At 37.1% G+C, this 27,406-nt stretch overlaps 1 protein-coding gene across 2 annotated transcripts in view; it reads left to right on the top strand.

The window, feature by feature from the left end:
- Window positions 1-27,406, top strand: part of PDGFD (platelet derived growth factor D) — a 148,482-nt gene that overhangs the window by 107,857 nt on the left and 13,219 nt on the right. Inside the window, exons 4-5 of one of the 2 annotated variants that reach the window (XM_072403117.1) lie at window positions 11,431-11,490; window positions 21,856-22,054. In XM_072403117.1, the coding sequence (XP_072259218.1) occupies window positions 11,431-11,490; window positions 21,856-22,054 (259 nt within the window). The remainder of the gene's footprint in view (window positions 1-11,430; window positions 11,491-21,855; window positions 22,055-27,406) is intronic. The other variant, XM_072403122.1, reaches the window with a different exon arrangement.

Raw genomic sequence — 27,406 nt, 5'->3', positions numbered from 1 at the left:
ATAATCTTCCCAGTTATTTCCACTTGCCCTGCCAGCTACTATTTAAAAAGGTATTTATAGGTAATATTACAGACACAGAAAATTTAGAAGTTGCATATTTGATTTTAAAATGTTCTGCATGCAAAAAATAACCAAGTTAGGAATTGATTTAACGGGAAATGTGACTGCTTTGCCGTATAACATCGTGTTTACTAAGTAGTTAGGCCGTAAGATTCATATAATTTGTGCTTTTAAAACCAACTACATAATATGCACTTATCATCAGAATATGTTTTTGTGTTAAAGTAAAGATAAACTAAAGAACCAATTTTTATTGAAGCTTTCCAGTCCTTAGATATGGGGGTTGCCTTTGTTTTAAGTTTTAAAAATTTTACGTTTTTTTAGGTTAGTGAATCTTCCAGTAACACAATTTCTGTTCAAGGGTGACAACATCCATTACTGTTCCATATGTATGGTCACACTAGGCCACATATTACTAATTTGTATTATAGAATACATCCCCTCTCCTCATCTAAGTAGCATGGAGAAAGTCTTGTTGTAATCCAAAAATGTGATCTGGGAAAAATTGATGGCATTTTTTGGGATTTCACTGCTGAACATAAAGTACATAGAATGTTAAAACCTTTCTGGTAGGATCAGCAGGTGTTTTTTGTACTTTCAGCATTTTCCAATACATAAAGCATGGGGAAACATGCATATGTTCAATAGATGTGTTGTATTTTTTTTATATTCTTTCCTGGCATACACTTTAAACCCATGCAAGCGTCGCAGTTTGTAGGTATAGCATGAATTTATTACCTCTCACAGAGATTTTAGTACTCCCCTTGACAACCTCTTCATCTGGTTTTCTCTCCAACAAAGGAAGAAGTTATCTTCCTGGAATTAAACTCTGGCTTAAGGACGACAACTTTAAAATACTAACAATAACGCTTTTGCTGATTTTTGTGACATGTACGGAATGCATTTTGCTCATTAAAGTTACAAAGGTCAAGTAGTATTTAGATCGAGTCTTTATTTTTGCAGTTGTTTAGGAGACCTGATAAATGACCCGTGTTTAAACAATTTTTTTTTTACTTTTACATAATGATCTGTTTGTGTTAGCTGCTATTTCAGATCACCATATGGTAAACTTTAATGCTAATCAATACAGGACACTTACTCCAAGTATATTGCTTTCTGATAAGCCTCTTAAAACATTGATCATGATATTAGATCGAATTTAAAATAGGTGATTTTTTAAAAGGCAGCTGGTAATGGGAGAAATACAGAGGGGGCAGTTACTGATCTCTCCTTCTAAAGTTGCTGATCCAATTAAATTCTTTCTAAGTCACTGGCCTGGAACAGGAGTTCTGACTTATTTCCTAGATGTATATATATTCTAGGGTACCTATTCAGTAAGTATTAAAGCCCAAAGTAAGCAAGATGGTCGATCAACGAAAACTTTAGGAAAGGGCTTGGAAGTGGGATCTATATTAAAAGTTAGATTTTTGATCATATATGTAGTACAGCCAGCTGAACATTTAAGTTGCTCTGCACCCAAAAAATGTGAAGGAAGCAAGCCTGGTGCTATTAATGCACACACAGGTTAATGCTCACTTTGTGTAACCAAATGTTTCATCTTTATGTAAAAATATTCTGGCAAATAATGAGTGATCAAGAAATTATTAATTAATACCACATTAGGTTTTAAAATTAGAAAAAATGGTGACTCCTGCCCTACCTTGGAACTCAAATACAGTGAAAGTAAATCACTCAAAGATTTGCCATAATATGCAAATACACTTATCATATTTGCACATTATGGCACACTTCCCCTTCTATTGCGGGTGTGATATCCCCTGTCGCACCATCATGGCAGCTGTAACCTTTATCTGGACTTCTCTAAGGGTTGAAGCCATGGCCATCTTCATTGGCTGGGTGGAATGATGTTCATTTTTGGCATGGAACCGAAGTAGAGACCTAAAGTAGACCTATCATCAAAATGTAAACTTTACATAAAAGGCACGCGTTCCCGTTTAGATAATAAAAAAAAATGTTTATTTACTTTTTTAACTTTTACTTTTAAATTTTCTGCCCCTTCCTTCTTTACCACTTCTTTACCTTCTGTGTATGCCAAAGATCAGGCACTGCATCATTTAGGGGAATAAACAAGCACACGATCTCACACATGCACAATGAGATCGCCTCATATTTTGCTCATTTTCAGACCCTGCTGGAAGACACTTCACCCAATCTTGGGCCTTCTAAGTAGGAAATTGGGCCATATCACAAAGAACCCGGAAAAGATGGTGGTGTGGTACATAACTGTAGGAGATTGAAAATCAAAACAGCATGGGGTTTACTTGGTGTGATCAGTACCTAGATCAAAGGCTTTTAGCAAAAATGGTATTTTTTATTTTTTTTTTAAATGCAAGTTTTACTTGATAGCCTCTTCTAAAAAGGATTATTTAGGGCCTTTATTACCAATCTGATTCACAAATGTTTAGTGTTGCTCACATACAGTATGCATACTCTACCTACAGTTTTCTACATATCTTACAATTTTACCAGTGACCCAATCAATGTTTCTGTTCAGTTATGTAATACTGTAATTTATATTTCTGTAATTTCTGTAACTATTGACCTGGTTTTGTATTACATTTTATTGTGGCTTTCCTTTTAATTTAGTATCATTTATAAGTTGTAGAAAAGTTTATTGGTGAAGATATAAATACACAACCCCAGGCAAAAATGAAATGACACATCGAATTTACATTTTTTATTTCTCAGAAGGTAAACAAGAAACATTTGGGATGAATTCAAATACGGCATTGGTTCCAAGCAGAGCAATGCGCGCCAGCCGTGCATACAGCTGTTAGGAGGCTGGATGGAACATTGCCATTACGTACAGGCTGCCTTTCTTTTTCTCCTATGCTGAAGCCGATGCATTCACAGTGAAATAAGATTCTTGGAGCAGGTGGCATACCTCATTATCTCAACTATTTGTAATAACTGCCTGTCAATGCTTATCGCAAATGAATCACATGTAAGATTAGATAATGTCAGCAGCCAGAGGTAATTGCTGGGCGATCGTGTGCAGGTTTCCTTTTTAAACCCAGAAACAAAAGGAAAAGCACTTTTTTTATTTTATTCTTTTTTTTTAAATTAACACATTATTCTGACCTGATTAGAAGGATTTTTTTTAAAAAGTATCTGCTTTCTAAATATATCTAAAGAACCTTTACCTACTATGATGGAAAGTCGGCTACCGACTTAAAATCTTGCACATTTGGTGCAGTTACATTTGTATTGTACACCCGTATATTACAGTCCCCATTACTGAAATTTCTTTAGAGCTTTCAAGTACAAACGTATACTTTAGGTTAATTCTTCTTAGGTATAAATGTGAGTGCAGAATTCATCCATGGACCAAGCCAGCAAAATTTTGAGGGGCCTTGCGATCTGGTGAGTGATCTATCTTGGTAAGTGAGCAATGGTCATGAAAAAGATGTAAATGCAGCAATTTAGGTGCTTTAGTTTGACTTTATCACCGTCTCCTGTGTGTAGCAAACCTCAAAATGCGAGCGCGAGGAGCAGCACAAAGAACTGGTCGTCCGTTCTGTGGTGCTCATGTGTTAGTAGTAGACATGAATGAGGAAGACTAAATTGATAGAGTGATGAGCCCATTAGTGTGTTACTTCTTTGTTCGTGGTTCAGTCTCAGGCTGGGGGTAGGTAAGAGAGCTGAAAATGTTACTTCAATGCAATAGAGAGAGATCAGAGTTTTCCCTACTAAATAGATTTCTGGTGTAAAATTTAGAATGCAATGGACAGAAACAGAAATGTTTTGGCAGGTAAAACAGTCCCTTTATATGTATTTTGTGCATTTAGCTGTTGTTTTGGATTTTGTCAGGTGCCTGGCTGTTATGGTGATCCAGAAGCTTCTGTATTTGAGTAAAATTTTGGAATCAAATAACAAAACAATAAATATTAGGTTTAGGAGTTCTGACTTTAATATTTATGGCAATGGTATTGTTTTTTTGTTTTTTTACATACACGTATTAATTATAAGCTATCAATGTGTGTCTTAGGCTATGTTCACTCTGGCCATGAGGTTTCGGTGCAGTGCCAGCAAACCGCTGCCTTTCGGGAGATGCTACATGGTGTTCCATAGACAATAAATGGGGGCAGTAGTGAGTGGTACTAGTATCAGCTGTCAAATGTGCAGACGCTATTTTTTAGGAATCAACACTACAGTGTCAGTGGCCAAGCGTCTGGCAAGGTTCAGGGGCAGGAAGCTGCACAGGATTGCTCGATCCCAAAACAGATCTGAACCTGTCCTTAAAGCCTTTCAGTTTAACACTCTCCCATGTCTTTCCGGTCCTGTAGCCCCACATAATTATTAAATCTTTTAGTGTATATTGTTTTCTCTATGGGTCTTTATTCACATCACATGACATCACACAAATCATCCTTTGGTGTAACAGCATGACGTTTTATTATTAATATTATTGTTATTATTAAACAGGATTTATATAGCTCCAACATAATAAGCAGCGCTGTACATTAAATAGGGGTTGCAAATGACAGACTAATACAGACAGTGATACAAGAGGAGAGGACCCTGCCCCGAGGAGCTTACAATCTAGTAGGTGGGGGAATTTACACACAATAGGATGGGAGATATGTAGTGGTGGAAAGTGGTAATCACGTTATGCTCTATAACTATCCCTGTAGCCAAGCTGTCAATGGTTCCCCCGAGGAGGCACCACCAAATAACCTGGGCGCAGAATACTATTGAACTAAAAATCCTTATATGTGTGCCAAGGGTGCAGGGGTAAAAGGAGGTGAAGAAGAGTACAAAACTGTCACATCACTAGAAGACTTTGGAACACATTTATATGTATATCTTATAAAAATTGGCTCATTCTTATTCTCTGCACACATAGAAAGGTATAAATCAGGCCAAAAATATTTGCAACACTGCATGTCATCAATTCATCAGCCGTATGTTTTTGTGCATATAATAAGTACCGTATATCACCTTCTCTACATGTTTGTCTGTTTTGCATTATGGTAATCATGTTTTATTTGTTGCTTAGACCTCCATTGTGCATTCTACGACCATATATATATGATAGAATCTAATAAAATGAAGATCTGTGTGGCTCTCCCTACCTAGTTGTCAGCGGTAGAGAAAGCCATAGACTAGACACGTCCTTCACTGACTCCCAATAATTTTGAAGCAGAACGGACACAGAAATCAGCATTTTTTGGCTTATGTTAGCAGCTGCTTTGTGTTAGAATATTTCCAGCAGTGAGACGAATTGGTAATTGGATATATTTAGAGTTTTAAACACCACAGTAGTTGGAAATTTTTTTTTTGTTTAAACCAGTTCAGAAAACTGAGAGATAGAGGCAGAATTTAAAACATTATAGGAGGGCACCGTTTACGTTGAATGTCTGTTTTATGTTAAGACAAATTTCTGGAATTCTGGAAAATGCTTAAAGCTGAGCTTTGGGCAAACACCTAAATCAAAGATTAAAACATCTAAAGGCTGCTTTATCTGCTAAAGGAGTTGTTTTCTGTGCTTCCAGTACTGAGACTTATAAAAATCTGCCAGACATATCATCTTTTTATCTTAAAGCGTGCTTAAACTCAGAAAATGAAAGTCACCAGGAGTTAGTACTAATTGCCAAAATAGACAAGGAATGTCTCCTTGTCAAAAAAAATAAATCCCTGGCTCCTGGTGGCTTTTTGTTTAAATTCTGCAGAGTATGACGAATGTGCCGTGTAGTGTAGAGAGCCAGCTGCCAGAGACAATGTAACTCCTGCATCATCAGCGGCCATCCTGGGCTCTTGGAAGTCTGGTGTGGAGCCGATATTGATGATGGCGCCTTCGGAGGATGGCAAGTCCTGGATCTATCGCTGCAGGGTGGCTGCACTCAGCCAAGCCTGGGCCATAATCTGAAACAATGCTGTGCCTACTTGTTCATTATGGTAGAATCTCACTACCCACCTACACATTTAGTTTTGCTTCACCTTAAATGCAGCCTGGCCTTTACAAAAATATCTTTAATGATTTATTATTGAACAGAAGAGCTGCTTTATTTTTGTCTTTTATATCTGTCCGGAGATTTAAACGAACATCTCTAATAAAGAATCTAATCATAATCTAAGAAATATCATAATGTAAATTTGGCTTAGCATTTGGCTGTATTTGCAGAAACACAGATTATACAAAATAACATTATCAAATATTTAATACATTTGGTTATGTGTCCTTACTTGGCCAAAATATTTGTATTGTAAAAACTGTTAAAGTAGTGCCAAAGAAGAGAATAGAAGGAATTAATATCATGTCTATAGAAAACAATCATCAATACCATTCAACAGAGTCTGCCCTGAAAAATTCAACTGGAATCTGCTAAAATCTAAAATCAGCACCTCGTTCTCATCCAAATAGTCCTCTCCTTCTCCTGTGTCATTGTTTGTATCTGTCTGTCATTTGCAACCTCTATTAAACCTCCCTGGGGGTAATACCGAGTGTGGCTCATTACAAAAAGCGAAACCCTGAGCCATACTCAAGGTGGAATTGAGGGCTTACCTGGTCCCCATAAGTGCTTATGATGTGTCCCCTATTTATATCTATCCATTTATAAAACAAGAAATCTGACATTCACTGAAACATTTCTTGGTTGAGAATCAATTACTGCCAGTAAAATACATAGACCTTGAATAATGGGGAATAAGGGAATGTTTCAGTAATTGCCAGATTCACTGCTTATAAAAAAGACCCCTTTGTGCAATTCTTTATTTTCTGGGATGCAAGAGAACAAAGGAATATATCTTGTTAAAATGATGGCAACTCTTCTCATTTGTCTTGAATGGTGGTCATCAATTGGGCCTCACAATACCTCCAGCCATCAAAAATGGCTGCTCTTTGTGTACTTTTAGGTGATTCTAAGTGTTGCATGCCTTGCCAGGGGGTACACTTTGGCTTGGCTTCTAGGAAAGCCAATCATTAGTCTGTGTAGCCAGTGAAGAGCAGGGTTACCTCCAATGCTGAAAGTAAACGTAAAAGCTCTTTTTAAAGTATGAATTAATCCACAGTCTCTGCAACCACAGAGGTCAGTGTGGGCTTTTTTAAAGTTACTTGTTAAAAAATGAACTATGTATACTCAAGTATAAACTAAGATCTTTTTTTATTTGAAAATTACATTAGAAAAGGAATCTGTTTATATGTGGGTCATACCACTAGATGGCACTGTTTCCTCATAAAGCGTAAGCCAAACTCTTGCCATCTGATTGACTGTTAGAGTTTGTTAAAAACTTCACATGAGAACACTACACCATCTACTGGTGGCCAACAATAATGCACTCAAGATGATTTAACAGTAAGTGACCAATCATAACTAACTTATATTTAATGTACAAAATATTTTAACCTGTATAAAAAGGGGAAAAAAGGTGTACAGACTGTGCAGTAAATATTTCAGTGTCCATAGAATGATGACCGTTGAGCTTAAATGGTCATTCTACACTGCAAACTACTAATTTAGTCCAGGATGAAGTGACTTGGGCAGTAGGTCAAATAATATATATATGTCATTGTCATCCATCATTTTTGGAAATCAGCCATCTTGTACAGGATTTGTTCTCTTTGTAGCTTGTTCTAAATTCCCACTTCAATAAATATAGTGGTCAAAATGTGGTTTTTAGTAAGACACAAACTGGTAATCTTTAACATTTTCATTTGTCATTCTTTGAGCACCATCGGTGGCATCTTTTTTCCATTTGATAGTCAGACATTAACACATAGGGCATGTAGCTGTCTCTTGGTATTTCAGTGCTAAAATTCATTCTCTCTGAAACCTCCCTTTAATTGCCCTGTATTAAAGAAAGTCTTTTGCGCCCTGATTTACACATCTAAATATTTATCGTGACATCTTTTGTACTTAACAAAACACAGAGTATCGTTCACTTGAAAATAATTGCTCGTTTTATAGTGCTTTTCAGACATATTACATCTCCACAGGAACTTCTGTGAATGTGCATTATTGAATTTGCATAAAAATGCAATATCATGCCAAATATTTCATATTCTCTCCGCGTACGATCACATAAGTCTTGGGCGATTTTCCATTACTGTTTATTTTCCTACCGAATGATAAAGCCTGGAGCAAGGATGTTTATGAAGCACTTGTATGTCATAATTTGTATTTTGGCGATAGAAGCGACTGCTTTGTAATATGAATCCAATTTCTTTCATATTATTTAGAAATATTTTTTTAAAATGCTTTTTATGCCAGCTACAATAAACTTGCAAATGATAGCAAGATCTTCCCTTAAAGGCATACTTTACTTTTACGTAAAGGGGTCCTGGAGCATAAAACCAGATATTGAAAGTTGTTCATTTAGATATATTTGTGCAGTCTGATATTTTATTAAATAGCTGTATATGAGCGTTCTCTTTTTTGTCTCTAGTAGAAGCAGTGGTAATTCAGTGTTTCCCCAGCCCCTTTTAGCTGATTGTACTACCCGACACTTTTCAACAACCCGGCTGTTTTTGAAAAAGTTGGGGCAGAAAGCTGATGGAATTTGACGGATTAAAATGAGGTTGAAGTAGCAAACCAGTTATAATAAAACTCACAGTTAGGATAATAATCACTACTTAACTTACATAATGTAATGGGAAAGTGTATTTATAGTATTTTTCCCTCTAAAGAATAGAAAAACTTCATAGAAAATGGTATCAGTATTTTAAAAGGACTTCATTGGACAACGTGCCCCAAGCATGTTCTAAATCCCCAAACCAAATATGCCCAGTACACTGAGGCCTCTCTTTACCAGCACGGTGTTAACCACTCCTGACTGTCCCTATATGTTCCCATTTTTTAGAATCAACCACAGAGTTTGAAAAACGCACTAGGTTGGAACTTGTTCCCATTTATGTCGAAGTGGTTGACCGTCCAAGGATGGCCAAAAGCTTCATGTGGCATCCAGGAACTGTGCCACAAATCACAGCAACTTCAATTCAAATGTCTGCACAAAATGATTCCCAACCACCCCCATATGGTCAAATGAGAGCGGGGTTCAGGATGCACTAAACCTTTGTAGTTTACCACACATGTGAAATTACCCTAAAATACCTTTATTCTTGCTTCGGTGGGCATAGCAAAGAACTTGGGATCAGGGATGTAGGTAAGTATTTTAGTGTGAACTTGTCCTTAAATAAACATCTGCTGTGTATTTAATAATGTAATATGCTGGAATAAACCATATACTTTGTGGTAAAAACACACTGAAGAGAACCCCCAATTTAAAGTTGGTTGTGTGCTCACACATAGGGCTTGATTTATCAAAGCTCTTCGAGACTGGAGATAGACTATCATAGGATAACCTGGTGATCTATCAAACCTGGAATAGATCTGGTCTAGGATTGAAAACATTTACCAGCTAATAGCACATTTTTTTATTATATTTTATTAAAAAATGTAGGGAGTCTGATTCCTTCATGGCAATAAACAATAAAAACTATATACTGGCAAGTAATGTAATGGAACAACTGTACAGACATTAACTAACTAAAAAACCAGGATTACTACCTGGACAACCCTTGTCGCATCCACCCTTATGGTGGCTTAGGAAAGTCAATGGCTACACGGCTATTCACCAGTCATTTATATCAAAAGGAAGAAGTAAAGGAGCGAAAACAAAGGGGAACACAGGGAAGGTATAAAAATGAGGGAGAAGTGTGAGTTAACAGCACATTACTTTTAAATGCATTCCAGGTTTTCTGAATTGCCCATGATAGTCTATTTTCTTCATTCTCAGAGAACTTTAAAAAATCAGATCCATGATCTTTTACAAACCATGGTATCTTTACATGTTTCCACATAGCCATGGTTCCTTTCTCTTGATGTGTCTACAAATATTAGAGCATCTTTATGATCAGATAGGACATATATGTGTGTTAGTAGTCCCTTGCAAGACCATAGCCAGTGCTCCCAGGACAAGCCTTGTAAGGGCAAACTTGATTGTCAAGTTGGATTTTGTTTTCCTGTTTTCAGTGCCTACAGCAGTATTGTTCCTCAGTTCATAAGGAAACTTGACCAATGAAAACTTGCATGTGTCCAGACAGATTTTGTTTAAAGAACCTTAGCATCCAGGTCATGCATGTATCACCACCATGAAATATCTGTAGTTTCAATATAAAGAGCAACAGGAAGGGTTCTGCTTCTGTTTCATTTTCTTTTGCTCTGTACATGTATTATTAAGGTTGGCAATTATCCCATTGAAAGGAAATTTACACATCTGTCTATATAACAAATTCCTCTAGTACTATCCTCTATTGTTTGTTTACTTTCAATATAAGCTTGTTGGGTTGTCCTTGTATACTCCTTTTAAGCTGCATTTAATTATACATGTCTTTTATTTACAAAGCGCTCTCATGTATCCCGGTGCTGAACAATGAATTGTAAAGGACATATAGAGGGCCTTCCCCAAATGAACTTACATTGGGGTGGGAAAAAAAAACATATCAAAGGAAAAAAAGAGGGCATTAAATGGATTTTAGGAGTAGGAGTAAGGACACCTACGTTAGTCTAGTATGCTTGATTGTTAGTTTTTTGTGCAATCACCACCTAAATTATTAAAAAAAAAGCCTGAAAAGTAAAAGTTATGAAAAAGGTAACTCACAAAAAAAACAGCAAGCAATAAACACTCAAGACTATGTACACATGTCAGATGATTATTGATATGAATGATTGAGTTTGTCTTGGGCCTAACATCCTTTATGAGCGACAGATGATGAATGACGGCAATCCATGTGAAGGGAGGAGAGCACATTAGGGTGCTGCTCAATTATTCTCCCCCCTTCCCTCTCTATAGAACAGACTAGTGCTGTGTGTACAGTGCTCCTTCATTCATCTGTCACTTCTTTGTTACTCGAAATGATTATGAAGATCGTATCCAGCCACAATAATTGAGTGTGTGTATGCAGCCTAAGATAGATGACCTTACTCTGAGTATATATATATCTATATAGTATATATTATTATGCCATATTTCAATAGGCTAAAATAAACACTCGCTTTTAAACTTACTATATTTTACAATGAATATAATTAATTTAATATTTTACATAACTGGCTTGAGTTGTGGTTTTTAATATCTGATTTGAATTCAGCTTCAAAATATTAAGCAAGTTAGAGAAATGAAACAAATGAAAATGCCTAAGATAATGTTAATTTATCTTGCAGCTCTCAGTAGAATTTCCATCTTTGCGAGTAGCAGCTCTGCAGAATGAAGTAATCCTGTATTTTCACAGTCTATTATAGCAGCCTAGTCTGGATGCCTGAAAGGCTATTCAAATCCAACAGTAAAGATCTTATCCCTGGCCACAGCCTTTGTTTAAATTCTTATGCTAGCTTTTTCCTTTCCTTTCAGAATGATTTTCCGCCTGCAGCATCGGAGACAAACTGGGAATCTGTCACAAGCCCCGTCTCAGTAAGTAATACTGTGTGTCACTGCGCGGAATAAAATAAATACGTATCCTATTAAATAAACAGCATGTTCCTAGTTATTATCTGTACTGCCACAGTAACAAAATACTCTGATGTCCATGCTTTTTTGTTGAATCTCAAACCTAAATTTGACAGGTATGATGTGGAATGAATGCTTTCAGGGATTACCATGACAATGAAATTAAAAAAAGAACGGGTTGGTTTAAAGTAATATTTCTTGCTATGAAAATTTCCAAAATTTCAAATTGTAAATTCACTTTTGCAAAAGGAGAAATAGTAACACTATTATATTAAAGCAGCCCATCACAGAAATATTACTGTAACTCCTTTTATATATAAATGAATTTGGTAAATATTCACCTGTTTTCCATCAAACATCACTCTGATCTCTGGTCCACCAAAGTCCACAGAGAAAACAACACTTGTTCATTCTATAATCAAACCAGAAATGGTTGTAACAGATAATAGAGTATGTTTGTCTGTAGACACCTTTTCCTCAATGCAAACCTGTGCTTTTAACTTTATTGTAAATGGCAAAGTACAGGTTTGCACTGAAGTAAAGGTATCTACGGATAATAGAGCAGTAGTCACCAAGTTTTTGGAGCTCTAAATTTACTGACTCCAAACCGAGAATGTGCGGGGAACCCTGTGTCACTCAAAGGCAAAGAAACTTCTTCCAGAGTGACGTCATGATGCCAGAACCCACCCACTCTCCCATCGCAGGTCCAGAGACACAACCTGACCACTGCCCTGAGCCTGAGATCCATATGGAGGACACGGCTCTGACCGGTACGCCCCCCCCCCAACGGGGTCCTTTTCCTGACCCTGCTGGGGGGCGCACCGGCCGGAGCCGTGGACCCCCAAAACTTTCTGATCCGTGGACCACCGGTTGGTGACCGCTTTAATAGAGGATATCTATTCTGATTGTTTATGGTTGGATTGGGGCTGTTTTTAAATTCGTAAGCCTCTAAAACTTCCTAAGTCTTGGCATTTCTCCCTCGCCTTAGGACAAGACTGATGGGGTTACATGGCCTGTATCCATATGTGTAGAAGGATCAATTTTTATTGGGAAGATTTTTTGATGTCCAGGTCATACCATGCATGCGCTTCGGGTCAGGGTCTTCTCCTGTTTCACTGTCTGTATCTGTCTGTCATTTGCAACCCCTGTTTAATGTACAGCTCTGCGTAATATGTTGCACTATATAAATACTGTTTTTTATTAACATTATGGTAATATTAATAGTGCATGTCCATGCATACACATCCCACTTCCAATAAAGATGGCATAGAAGAGTGGTAATTATTAAGGAATCTGAAGACCTGCTGTTTGAGGACCTGTTGAAGGACAAATCATGTAGGCTGTGATAGCCCTGAAAAGGCTGATAGTATAAACACAAATACAGCAAAAGGACAAAGAACATTAAGGGGCTCTTGCAAAAAAGTATTCACAGCAATGGTATAGCACACATAGAGATACTGTTTTGTCTGCCAAAACTCGGTACTTTAAACATTAGTTCATTCATCCATGATGTGATCAAATTCCATAAAATGTGAAGAGGAGAATTGATTGATTCTATCAAGAGTATTTTAGTTTTTTCTCAGCTTGTGGTCTACTAGTAAATATCACTATTCCCTTGCAGTGTGAGATTTAGTTTCAGATAAAAAGTTGCTTAGTCCACACAACAGAGTATATTTTAGGCTCACTTTTTGCCCACTTATATCTATCCAAATATAGGGGTAAGAGTGTTCTACCCTTGTAGAAGTAGGAATCTCCTAGCCTCCCAGCTATTTGCTGCATATTTCTGTCTAAATCCAGAACTATACTTAAAAAAAATACAAGCAAGCAGGTTCTTTATTGCAGAAGAATGCAATAAATGGGAATAAATGACCTCCTATCTGCATGCCTGCATGCCTATCTGCATGACCAGATGAAAATGTTGGCATCAGAAATGGAATAAAGAGTGAGTATTGTTCCAGTTTATGCTGTCCTACCTTCTCTTCTGAAATAGTTCTATTAAATTACCAGACTGACCCTCTGGTAATTTAATCTGGTTAGTCTGCTCACATACAGAGTGCCGCTAGCTTAGTTTAGACACAAGGGACTATTCAAACAGCAACTGGTCACTGGTCCTTCACATTCTTCTGTGCTCACTTTTAGACATCATTCTGTCTCTGTGGCCCATCTAATTAGGCCAGGCAGGCCTAGTCACCTGTTCCCTATGGGCCTGATTTAAAATGTTCTCCAAGACTGAAGAACATACACTTTTAACTGTGAATCTGTGTGTTCCAGCAAACCTGGAATGCATTTCATAAACTAATTTGCTGTTTGTTAGCGAATGTTTTTAATCAGGGACCAGATCTTTTCCAGGTTTTCTGGATCACCCAGCTGAAACGGTATTTTTTCCAGCCTTGGAGATCTTTATTAGATTAGGCCTCATATGTCTTTACTAATTTTACAATCGCAGCACAGAAAAAGTTAGGACTTGTCTACAATCAGGAAAGTTTCTATTTAGTCTTCTTCATTAGGATACCTGTTTTTGTGTTTCTGACTTCCACTCCACTCCTGTCCATTAGCTTACAAAGCGGACATATCCACCCAAGGCCTCAACATTCAGAACAGTTTCTTTGTACTTACATTAATAAATAATGTTTCTTTGTTTCCTAACAAGGTCATTGCAGTCTAAAGAAGCCTAAGGGCGTTGGAGAAAGTCTGTCCCATCAGTCCATTTACTTTGGAAATAAGTAGCAATGACAGACATTTTCTGCCTTAGCCTTCTTAGCGGCAAAAAACTGGTTTTGATCCTTCCTCGCTAATTCTTATTGTTTTCATGATATGTCCATGGACACTAGAATGCACTTTAACACAATACAAAAAAACAGGTTTGCACTAAATCCCTTCCTGTTATTTGGCAGCTGGATTGTCAAACTCCATAGGTAGCTTTAGAATACTTGTAGGCTATACATACGGTGTGTGTGTATATATATATAAATTCTTTAGGTTGTCTCCGAGTTACATACAAGACTGTAGGTTTGTTCTTAAGTTGAATTTGTATGTAATTTGTATGTAAGTGGGAACAGGTACATTATTTTAATAAATGCAATTAGGACAGATGTTTGTCTCAAGATATTATTAGGCAGTATGGTGTCAGTTACTGTAAAAAATCCTCACTGTGAGCTAATCACAAACAAAGCAAAAAAACTTTATGGATATTCATTACCTTCTGGAGCAAGCTGTGACTTGATATGCAAAAAGAAACAACTGCAGAGTTTGTATTTGTCATTAAAGACGTTACAGAACAGCAAAAGACTTCTTCTGCAAGTCATGCGAACTGCCCCTCCCCCCATCAAGCCTCTGTCCTGCACAGGAGCAAGCAGGGAAGCCCCGTTCGTATCTAAGAGTCGTCAGATGTCCTTAACTTAGGGACTACCTATAGCTTCATAGCTACCTGCTATACAATTTATGTTATTATTATTATAGTTTTTTACATATATATATCTCATTATTTCTTTGGTTCTTCGGTTTTAGATATACAATATTGGCAGTGACTGAAGTAGACTATGTATATTAAAAAGTAAGCCACAAAAATAGGCCTACACCCTCAAAAATTTTCCATTTATATTATATCTACACTGTTTTTCACTGTACAAGCTATCTCCGTATATATCATTCATATTACTTATTATCTATTAAACAGACAAATTGTTCCACTTTCCACTATGTAGAGCCAATTCAAAAGCTAATTGATCTCAATTTATTACTCGTGGGTTTGCAAAGTTAAACGGAAATTAATGATTCCTAAAATACTATCACATAATTAGTAAAAATCTGTATTGCTTCAATTTAATGTAGATGGATTTGATGGTAACTGGGTGCTGATAAGTGCAAAAGCTGATATCACTGCATATTTCTGTGTTTATGTAACGGAGCCTGCATGTGAACCTGCATGACAGACAGTTTTGAGCCAATGGGTAGCTTAAAGTAAAATTGGTTTTGGTTATACAAAATTTAGCACATTTTCTGCATTATATCTTATGTATAGTATGTTGAAATTGTATTTACTGCTTCCTTTATTATATTAAACCAAGTGATAGCATATTGCTTAAATCTATGTACACATACTAGATTTCTTTCGATGAAACAATCTTTTGTGATATTTTCCAGTGATAGAAGATGGATGAGCACCATACACAGCACTGTTTGGTTCTTTGGAGAGGGGAGGATAAGCGGGAGGCACTCCGTGGCATTCTCTGCCATAGGAAATGACAACAGTTGCTTCAGATCAGTCATTGAGTGATTAATCTATCAGATTGCTGAACAACATTAGGGGAATGCTGTATGCTGTAGATTTTCACCCAAGATGATCATGACTATTCTTCTTGGGCAACAATTATCTACTTTGTACATATCCTAAATCTGTTCCACCTCTTTATAGTTGTGCAATGCATGTCCTATCTGAAATTAATCAAATTTGACTTACTTTAATACCATTTACACAGTGCATTGTTGGTTATGCTCCCACTTCCAACTCACAGTTACCCCCTCCCTCCCCAAGATTTTTACCTTCCTGCATCTCATAGCCACCAGCCTTCTCAATGTTTTAATTCTAAGTGGTGAATACATCTACACAGTAAGTCCACATACATTTCTATGGGGCCAACTCTCAATATCTCCTGCCATTGATAATTGCCCAATAGAAGCCTAAAACCAACAGAAATGAACAAAAATTCAGAAACAAACAGTTGATTATTTGTTTGGGGGTTTAGATAATGGGAGAATGTACTTAAAAGGTGTAAGAATGTACTCATCAATACCCCTGAGGTCAACATTTCAACAGGCTGACCAAAATTGGGTAAGAGAAGATTAAAAATATTGGTCTGATAACATTGCAACATTTGGATGGTAGGGTCGGGATTGGGGATTTAAACACAAAAGCAAGGATCCAGCTTGCCCTGTTTCAACGGTTTATGCTGGTGGTGGTGTAATAGTGTGGGGGATATTTTCTTGGCAAAGTTTGTGGTCCTTAGTAGCAAATGAGAATCATTTAGGTTCCAAAGCCTATTTTAGTATTTTTGCTGAACACATCTGAGTGCCCATCGTCGAACGGCTTCTTCCAGAAAGATAAAATAGTATGTCAAAAAGCTCATATCCTCTCAAACTGGCCTCGTGAACTTGACAATGATTTCACTGTACTCAAATGACTTCCAAAGTTACCAGATCTAAATCGAATAAAGCATCTTTAGAAGGTGCCAGAATGGGAACTTTGTATCATGAATGTGTGGCCAACAAATCTGCAGCAACTGCTTGTTGCTATCATATTAGTATAGACCAAAATCCCTTAAGGTAGTGTTTACAGCACCTTATTGAATTTCTGCCAAACAGAATTATGGCAAAAAGGGTCTAACCCAGAACTAGCAAAGTGTACCTAGCAAAGAGGGTGGTGAGAGTATTTCTTATATTGTGTTAACACTTCAGACACCCCTTTCCCACTTTAACCCAGTGTATTTCAACCTTTTTTGAGCCACGGCACATTTTTTACATTGAAAAAAATCGTACGGCACACCACAAATCAGAAATGTTACAAAATGACACTCTGTAGCTAATTCTCTTGTCTCTAAGAATAAACAAGGCAATTAAGCTATCTACTGCCACCCACTGACATAGAAGAGTATTACATTACTCAGCCAGTCACTACAGCATAGACACTCTTCAATGGTAATTGGATAATTTCCCACGGTACACCTGAAGATCACTGCCTCACCTACTTGATACCTTTCAAGTACATGTTTACTCACCTCTTCTCCAAGTACATTTGATTCTGCTATGTTTGCTCTACTGCAACCTTGACATTAACTTCAGGAAATTTAGTTCATACAGAACTAATAAACAAGCAGTTTTCATAATAATACATTTCTATGAAAATTGTTACCCCTAAATGTTAGTTACTGTTCTTAAAAATACAAGTTGTTTTAAATAGTTTATGAAAGCTAACAAAGCAGCAACACAACAAGATTCATCTTGACATTTCCAATTAAATAATTCTCCAATTTTCCTGAATTGTTAGCTATGTAATATACTGTTTTAGCTTTTTCTTCCATGCCCTTGGTTGGATAGATTAACCTGAAAGCTTCTTACAATTAAAATGTAGAGTGGGGTTAAGTAGTTCTGTCTTTGTTTTTAGTCATTTATAATCCACCACTTTACAAATGACTTTTAACCATTTACACCAATCAACAGTCAGATATTCTCAATTGATATAAATTATACGAACACAAAAAAGGTCTATAATCCTCCATTCTAATATTAGGAAACTGAAGGGGAAACCTACACGTTAAAGATACAAATATTATACACTTCTTGGATTTAGCAAAGCTTTGCCCATTCATACAGCCAACATTGTGGCATGCAGATTAAAGCTTGTTTTTTTACAATTAAAGCTTCCCCAGGTAACCAGTCTGTTTTATACCTGCTAGAAAATTTGTATTTTTTCTTTTTAAAAGTTTCAAGAATCACTGGGTTATCAAGCATAAAAATGGGATGTACTACAGCTAGATAATATGGCCCTTTAGGGGATAACATTGGCTCCGTTCGTTCCTTAAATTTTCATAAATCAGCCTCATTGCATGGGCATCTTCATACAACCCTGAGAGATGTAATTTTTTTTCTTTTTTTTTTGGAAGCTTTAGATGGAGCAACCACACAATTTACGAAACAATCCCAAACAGAGGTTGATGTCAAGCTGCCAGACTATTTCTGTCATGTACATTAGCTAGTTTGGCAGCGAGTGCATGGACAGATGTATTGGCTGGCTCGCAGCTGTCCTCCATGCTGTCATGTGAAATAGCCCGCGGCTGTCTTTTATGAGTTAATCTCAGACGTTTCGCTCTGATCTATCAACATATTTGTTAATTGCAGGTTTTGATTTATATCTCATGAAGAATTTACTACTTGGAATATTACCTCCTGGAAAAGATACTTTGGTTGTAGTAAACAGCATTTAATGTTTTCGATGGCATGATTTGCTGAAACTAACTACCCCTATTGCCCTTAATATTCTACTGGGCTGATCTACCTTTAATGTAATTTAATTACTCACTAGTTCCCTGTGTCAATGGTCTGGAAAAGAAATAATAGAATAAAACTATAGAAAAGAAAATGTGATCTTTGGGTGACATAGTGTAAAGGCCAAACTCTAGGAAAACAGCTAATTACACATTTAAAATATTGTATATATTGATATGTATGCATACATAAACTACCCTAGAGGGATTACTAATCCTTTTTACGTCACTCTTTTAATTTAATTACAGCCTATTAGTCTCATCACTTTTCTTTCCTGAAGAAGCACATCTTCCAAACGCATTGAAGGATACACCAATGTGTGTTATGTATAACCAATGATGTTGATACTTGTATTGCTTTTTAACTTTCAAATAAATTATGATTTTTATTAATATAATTATGAACGCTTATTGATAAAAGGTAACTTTTAAAGTCTGCAATAATGTTTATACGTTTTGTATTTCTGATTGTAATGGATGTGGCACCATACCTATACTAGTTCCATTTGTTCATTTATAGAACTTTTTTATTTCAAGCAGACCTGTTGACCTCACTATTTTCCAGTGCTTGACCGCCAACCTACCCTCTGCTTCCTTATTACACATTGAAAGGGCAGCAGCATATTAATGCAGTCATCAGTCTTTCCTCTTTCTAATAGCAAGCTCACAATGAGTTTCTCCCAGAATAACATTTACTGGGTACTGCAGCAAAGTCATCCATGGTTTGATCTTCTGTCTCTTCCTCTATTATTCCTGTTGTATAGGAAGCAATTGGTAGCTCATATGCTACCAATGCAGTTTAATGACATACATAAAATTAGGCCCAGTGATGTTATCTCCAAGTCCCTGGGCTTTATGAAGGGGTGCATAGAGATCATTGCTGGTAAAAGGTGACTGATGGGTACTGTACAAACTGAGTCCTAATTTAAGCAGATGGTTGGCTCTTAGGATAAGTTATGACAAAATGAAAAACCCTTGATTGGTGCAGTGCAGCATGGAGTAGTGAGCAATGCCTGGTAGACTGTTCCAAGTGGAACAAGTAAGGATTTCCACCTGCCAAAAAAATGAGGTGGGTTCTTGTTTGACTTGCTGTACCTTCTAATATGAGAAGCTCACAATATGCCGTAAGATCAGAGTAAGCAATTCCACTACAGAAAAATAGCCTGTGCAACTGTCTAATACTGAAGGTAAATCTAGAGTTAATCAGTGAATACCAAACTGGAAAATATCCTAATCTTTTTTTATTGAAGCTTTATATTGTCTTGTAGTTTGCACTGAAACAAGCAAATATGACAAAATATATTGTCTTTTACTTGACCTGTTCAAATTAATGCACTGCTTTTTCACAAAAAAAGTCCTTCGTGCTTCATTTTTGGTTCACTAACCTGCATTCTGTCTATCAGCTCAATGCAGTTATTAGGCAGAGCAACATATTTTATATGCATGTTGCCATTCTAACCCAGTATTTCTAAACCAGGGTTCCTCCAGGGATCGCTAGAGGTTGCTTGAGCAATGAGAAATTTGTGACTCTTAGTTCAGTTTAACTGATAGCAAAATTCTGTAAGGGTGGCATTCTTCTCACTGATCACCACACTAATATACTATGAGCTGTGGATATAGTAATTATAGAAAGTGTTTATTGTAGACCATAGAGTTATTTTAAGTGGTCCCCCCCAAGGTAAAAAGGTTGAGAAACACTGCTCCAATGCATTACTCAGAAATAACAAAATCCAGCCACCATTGTGTTTCCTATATTTCATAATAAACTGATCCTCTGTAATCAGAAATTAATTTTCATACCATTATTGATTCACACTAGGTATAAACCCTTCTTTCATTTTATTTGCCTAATATTGAACTGCTGTAAAACTTACTTTATGAGTGCATGTCTACACGTACCAATGTGATGCATGTTAACACAAGTGACAAAGTGTGAGTGAGCCCTAAATTAAGAATTGTCCCAGATTACATTGTAACTAACCAAGGTGACCATGCAAATACTTTTGTTTTTTTGCAACCCTTTACAAACTTGGAAAAAACAGAGACATTTGCCTATGAAGCTGGTAAGATATTGACAGAAAAAAAAAATTAATTGGTAACACCCCAAATGTATTTTTCTGCTGCATTTAAGGCATATAATGGGGAAGAAGTGTTGGTAGTCATCACTACTACTCACTACTTTTTATAAATCACTCTCCTTCTTGCAGCTGGTCATGGCCAGGGCCATGTGGGTCAGATCACTGTTTAAGGTCATCTAATTGCCCAGTTGTTTAGGCGCGCAGCTTTGTCCAAACACCAGTTCACAATATACCTAATATGATAATATGATAGGCAGCCTTTCTGACCAAAGGCAGGGCCATCTATTAAAAATGTTAATGTTAGAATATGTTAAAGTTAGAATATGATTATTAGAGTGTCCCAGGATTCAGATCCACTGGGTAATTTTTGGAGCTCTGCAGAAGTAGATGCAGGTATATCACCTAGCATTTGATTTCTTGCTAATTAAGGTAGATTGTCAGGTTTACTCTAAGCCAGTGCTTTTCAACCAAGGTTTTGTGGAACCCTAGTGTTCCTCCAGAGTTTTCTAGGAGTTCCTTGAGCAATGGATGGATAATGATTTCCAGGTCAGTTACCACTGACCCCAATGATCTTTTGGGCTATATTCTTCCCTGTGTCCAGCATTGTAAGAGGTATTGTTTCCACTGAGCATCTCAATAATCTAGAGTTTCATGGAACCCTAGGGTTGCTTGTTAGGGTTTCTTGAGCAATGACCAATTTGTGCTTCTCAGGTCACTTTAACTGACACCAAATATCTTTTTTGGTATCTGTATAGGTATCTTCTTCCAACTGGCCAACAATATAGGAGGCATTTGTTCCAATGACCACCACACAAATGTACTGTGCATATAGAATTTTTATCCTGGGGTTCCATAGGACCTCAACATTATTCCAACTGTTCCACTATGTCATAGTGTAAGCACAAAAGAAACAATGAGCCAGCAGTTTTTTGGCAAAAAAAGACTTTGCATTTCTCTTCGTCATAAAGCCTCTACCTCCATGTGTCTTTTTGGGGTTTTTTTGTATTTAGTACTTATTTGATCTGTGAGCATAATGACTTAGTCCTGAAGCATTATGTCATCTTGTTTTTACACTTCTTTAAAGCTTTTAAAGTGTTTTAGGGGGCTTAATTCCACTTGTTTCATACGTAGTTGGCAAGCTAGATACTTTAGTTTCTTTTTCAAACATATCATGTTTTTACATTAAATAAATTATGTTTTTTTCCTTTTAGGATATGTTCTATTACTCTCCATCAGCTACTAATTCAACTGTTCTGGCAGAGGCTATGGACCAAGAAATTGCTATGTTTGACACTGTGGAAGAGGTGGTTAAACACATTAGTCCTGAAACATGGCAGGAAGACCTAGAAAATCTCTATACAGATACAGCACAGTACCGGGGACGGACCTTTCAAGAAAAAAAATCTAAAGGTAAGAAACAACTCAAAGAAAAGTAATAGAAAAATTGGAATTAGAGAGACTTTAGGAATCTCAGCACCACTTGAAATACATTTAGATTGCTTGTTAATTGACTCAAGGCTCCACAAACACAAATATTTGGAGCAGGCAGTTCTATCCCTCTTCAAGCCTTCTGGTGGAAATGTGAATAGGAACAGCAAAGCAAGTGCAATTTTTAAATTGATGTTCATTGGGAATTCTTCATACCATCAATAGGCAGGAAATGTTACCAGAGAGGGGAACAAAAAAGTAATTGATAGTGTCCACAAATATTGTACATAGAGAAAATAGAATCACAATTCTAAAAATAAACAACAGAAAATGGAGAACCAGCAAGAAGCAACAAAAGAAAACAACAAAATGTGAACACCAGAGTCAAGCGGCTCTGCAATTCTTGAATACTTTGTAGGATTTAGTTGGTGTTGGATCTCAGGCCCACCAGAACTTTGATAGCCAATCCGTGTGCTTCCTATTTTGATACATAAATTAATATATAATATAGCTGGTATAACACAATTGCTTTGTCGCACTTACCTCTTCCTCACTAAAGTGCAGGCACCTCTTTCCAGTGCATGCTGGCAGTTCTGACCCTGGGCGCGCCTGCTCTCCAAAGTTTTATCAGTTTTGCCCATCCCGCCAGCCAATCAGGAAATAGCCTCTTAATCATCCCTGGCTATTTTTCTAGCTCAGACAGACACAACACCCAGCGTCCGTGCAGCATGTCTATACTAGTGCTGAGCCCCCTAGCTCTACTGAGCATTTCCTCCACACTTGTTGGTTATATCAGTGCTTTTCGTTGTCCAGCTTCTGTGTTAACCCCTTATTGCCCAGTCTGATATGTTCCCTGGCTGTTCCCTTGTGCTGTTCTAGTGTTCCTCTGTGGTTATCCCCAAGTCATCTGTGCTTCCTGTCCCTTCCAGTGTTTCTTGTGTTCCCTGTGTATGCAGTGGCCCCTGTGTCACTGGTGTCCCTATCCTGTAGATCACTGGTATTTGACCCCTGGCTTGCGACCTGCTCTCTCTTGCTTGTTGCCTGTCTCGACCCTGGCCTTCTTTGACAATTCTTCCTCCTAGTGATTTGGTACCTTGTATCTTCTTGCCCACCCTGGTGTGCCCAAGGACCGCAACCTGGCAGTAACCAGCAACACAACATCCTCACCACTAGAGGCTCTGGAGAGGACCTGATTGCCGCTTAGACTTTGCGCCTTGGCCCTTCCCAGGGCTCACACAACTTTTGTACAAGCTTTAGCGCTCCCTAGAGACTCCATCTCACCAAGAGAGACATGCGTTATATCAGCATTTACAGCACTTTGTTAATGCCATCTTAAAAGAAAAAGGCAGTTTGCACCATGGTAGCGTTTAGGTCTTACAGTAAATTTTAGAATGATAAATTAAGTTATATCAAAGAAAAAATTGTTTTATAGAAATTAAGAAGTGAATTACCAATCACCAGTTTATACACATTCTTTAGTAATTTAGTGTTTTGGCCTGGTATTTTAAACAATTTGACACAGCATCCAACACATTATTCATTGCTCAGTAATTATACAACAGCATAAACAGTTATAATATTTTAATAGAGATGCATGGGGTGGTGCAAACGTGATTGTTAGCAAAATAGAAATTGACTGGAAAAAGGATGAGGTTTAAGTCTGAATTGTTATGAGTCATGGAAGTCAAAGAAACTATACACTGGAGGAAAGACTCAATCAGTAGCAGCATGGAGCTGATTACAGTGAATAATGTATTGATCAAACAATTTGAGATAAGGACTCTTTATCAATGCACTTATTGGGTTGGTACTTTATGTGTGCCGGTTCATTGCAGTACCTAATAAAAAAAAAGGTGAATGTCCAATAAAAGACAGAGTTTCATACATTTAAACTTAAAAAAGAATCTGTAGTAGCGTTTTACATTTCATTTTAGATATATATGTGAAAATGGCCAGCTTAAAGCTAAATTCCAGGCAAACATTCAAATTCATTTATTTTCTATTTTGTTGTCACCCAATAGGCCACAAAGTGCCTTTCTGAACTGCTGCTGCCCCCTTACTTGAGGCAGAGGCAGTACCAGTGACCATAGTGGCTGCTTTTACTGTTCTGGGCTGGGGGAAATTGGCAGGGGTGTACCATTACCCATGTCCACCAATCAGTAAGTCTCAATGGCACACCAGGGCATTCTATTTAGCTTACAATTACTGTTCATTTATGTTATGTAGGATCCTTCCATGTTTTAATAAAAGAGGATCCCTGATATAAATACTATCACCAAATCTATTTAAATGTGCCAGATGCATCCTTGGCTTTAAGACTTGTGAGAAGAATAATCTGAACCAAAAATATCAATGTTAATAAATGTAAGTACAAACGATCAAAGGAGAAATGTATTTCTTTTCAAAGCTCCAGTGATCAGACTTGAGAAATATTTTCATAAATTAGCTATAACCCTAAATTAGTCTATACCCAACATGAACTTTCTTTGTGGGTTAAACAATAAAATGTAATAAGTAAAGACAAGTTTTAAGCTTTCTTAGAGGGTTTTTTTTTTATAAAGCAGTGAATCTCACATTCACCTAAACATTCTCTCAGTCACTGCCAATGAAAACAAACAGACCTGGATTCACCAGACCAAAAAGGAGAAAATAGGAAATTCACTGTTAGGTTTATCTTTTTTAAGTTTCTTTTCCAGTTAAATGGGTTTTATCATGTTGTGGTGCATTGAAACCGAGATATTGCACTGCTCTTAATCAAAGCATGTGGCCCACACCTGAGACATCCCCTGGTCCCTAATTTGACTTTTATATGATAGAATGACAAATCCTTTATAATATATGTATTTCAGATTTGTACTTAGCTGTGTGTCTGAAGTCCAGCTTTTAGGAGTAGTTTTGTGGGCTTAATAAAAGGTAAAGAAGGAACGCATGTATGTCATCTCATAGAAATATAGGAATCTGGTTAACTCACATTTGTGTAAATACAAACAGACCTGTGAGACACAAAACAGGTGGTGCAGAGTCATACAAACAGTTGTGCTGTGTTTGTATATGAATTTAAAGAATTTAAAGACAATAGACATAAACACAGACCAGACGGCAACTGTGGAAAACAAAAGAATCTGATTTGTTAGAATTAAATGTTATATTTTAAAACAAGAAGAAATTGGCTTAAAGGAAAAGTACATTATCCCACAGTTATGGTCTCCCCCTAAAATAATAACCCAACCCATTCTCCACAGTTTCATACTTACCAAGATTCAATGTGTTTTTTTCTACATCCCACCACCACCTTCTTTTCTTTCCCCTCCTCCTTTGTACATCCCCAACAACCTTTATATGCCCTTTTCCTGTATGGTAGACAAGCCCCATAAAAAGCAGCAGGGGAACTGGCAGCAGGGGAACATAGACAAATGCCAAATCATCAGCTCCTGGTAAGTATGGAACTGTAGAAGGCAACAGTGGGTCAGGTTAGGTTTGTGTAAGGGCAGGTGGGAAACTTATCCTTTTACTATATATATATATGCAGTTTATATAATTTTAGGCAATATATATATGCTTTCCTGCAACCTACACAACATTTACACATTTTTAACTTTAAAATTCAATTTAAAAAACTGTTTGAACGGACTCATGATTCCTAAATTGAAATCCAATTTTACATTTTGAATAAAAGTTGGATGAATCTTTGAAAACTTTTATAACTAGAGCTCTTTGTAAGACATGAAGAATTTGTTTAAACATACATTTGCTCTTTTGTCAATCTAATCATTAATTAACAGACTTATTTGTTTAGTACAATTTATTACATTAACAAAGACAACAAGCTTAGTTTACATTCAATATTATAGATGATGAATGTACATAACTACTAAATGTCACACTTACCTCTTCCTCACTAAAGCACAGGCATCCCTCTCCTGCGCATGCTTGCAGTTCTGATGCTGGGCGTGCCTCTGTTTCCAAGCTTTATCAGTTCCGTCCAATCCACTGGCCAATTAAAAGATAGCCTCTTGATCAGCCCTGGCTATTTAGCTGGCTCTCAGACTGCACTTTGTGTTCGTGCAACAAGTCTTGTCTCCTTTGTGTCTCCATTGTGCCGAGCCCTTAGTTCTGTGAACTAGTTCCTGTACACCTGCTGCTTAATCCAGTGTTTCCTGGGTCCAGCTCCTGTGTTATCCAGTCTGTTGGTTCCCAGCCAACTTCCCTGTGCTGTTCGTGTGTTCCTGTCTGTCTGTGGATATCCCTGCTTCTCCTGTGCCTCCTGCCATTTCCACTGTCTCCTGTGTTCACTGTGCCTGCAGTGGCCCCTGTGTCACTAGTGTCTGTCTCCTGGATCCCTGGCTATTGATCCCTGGTGTGTGACCCAACCTCTCTTGTTTGGTGCCTGTCTCGACCCCGGCTTCCTTGACTATCCTCCTGCCTGGTGATTTGGTACCGTGCTTGCCGACCTTGGTGTGCCCAAGGACTGCATTGTATTATTGATAATTTCTCAAAACACAATACAAATCCGAGACAGTGTATATTTCACAAAATTCACAATGGTAAATAGGTATCTGGCCATCTATTGGGCCCTAGACAGTTCACAACTAGTCAGTGTAAGAAGCATTGGGAACAAATTACCCAATAAGTCCAGTATCCAGATATTATTAGTCAGCAGTTCGCATACCTGTGGCAGTGTTACCGGATGCATTTTGGCCGATATAGGCTTCCTCAGGGGTAATCGCACGCTGGCAGAAAAGTGTAACGTACTGGAATCATTGTAATAATTGACAGAAAACAATCAATAAAAATACATGATAAATACGTAGTTAACATAAAAAAAGTAGGGATTTAATAGAAAACCCTGTAAATATGTATAAATATAACATTTAGTACATTGTAAAGGTAAAAAACAGAATGTTCATAGTAGTATGTGAAACACATGGGCTTACACAGACAATTCTTATTGTGAAAAACATATCACAAAAATAAACTAGTTAAGAGATACTTAATAATATATAACGATAAATATTAAAATAAGAAAACACAAAAGTAGTGAAAAAAATCACATTGTCCACGATATGGTGATGCACGTGCATACTAGTAAGTCACATCGGAGATGTAGTAAGGGGATTTCTGATGTATTATATAAATAGAATGAAAAAAAAAATAATAGAATGCGTGAATAAACAAATATATAAGAAAAGGTGTATAAAGAAAAATCATTGGTAATTAAATTGATGAGTAGAACGAATTGGAATTTGGAAAGTTAATTGAAGATAATAGATCAAGTCTGTATGGAGAAAGAAAAAGGTGTAAGAAATAAAGGAATAATAAGCATAGTGCAAGAGG

The sequence above is a fragment of the Pyxicephalus adspersus genome, chromosome 1, assembly GCF_032062135.1.
Source record: "Pyxicephalus adspersus chromosome 1, UCB_Pads_2.0, whole genome shotgun sequence".
Lineage (NCBI taxonomy): Eukaryota > Metazoa > Chordata > Amphibia > Anura > Pyxicephalidae > Pyxicephalus > Pyxicephalus adspersus.
Note: the sequence above shows the minus strand (reverse complement) of the source record. Positions and strands in the feature narration are given on the sequence as shown.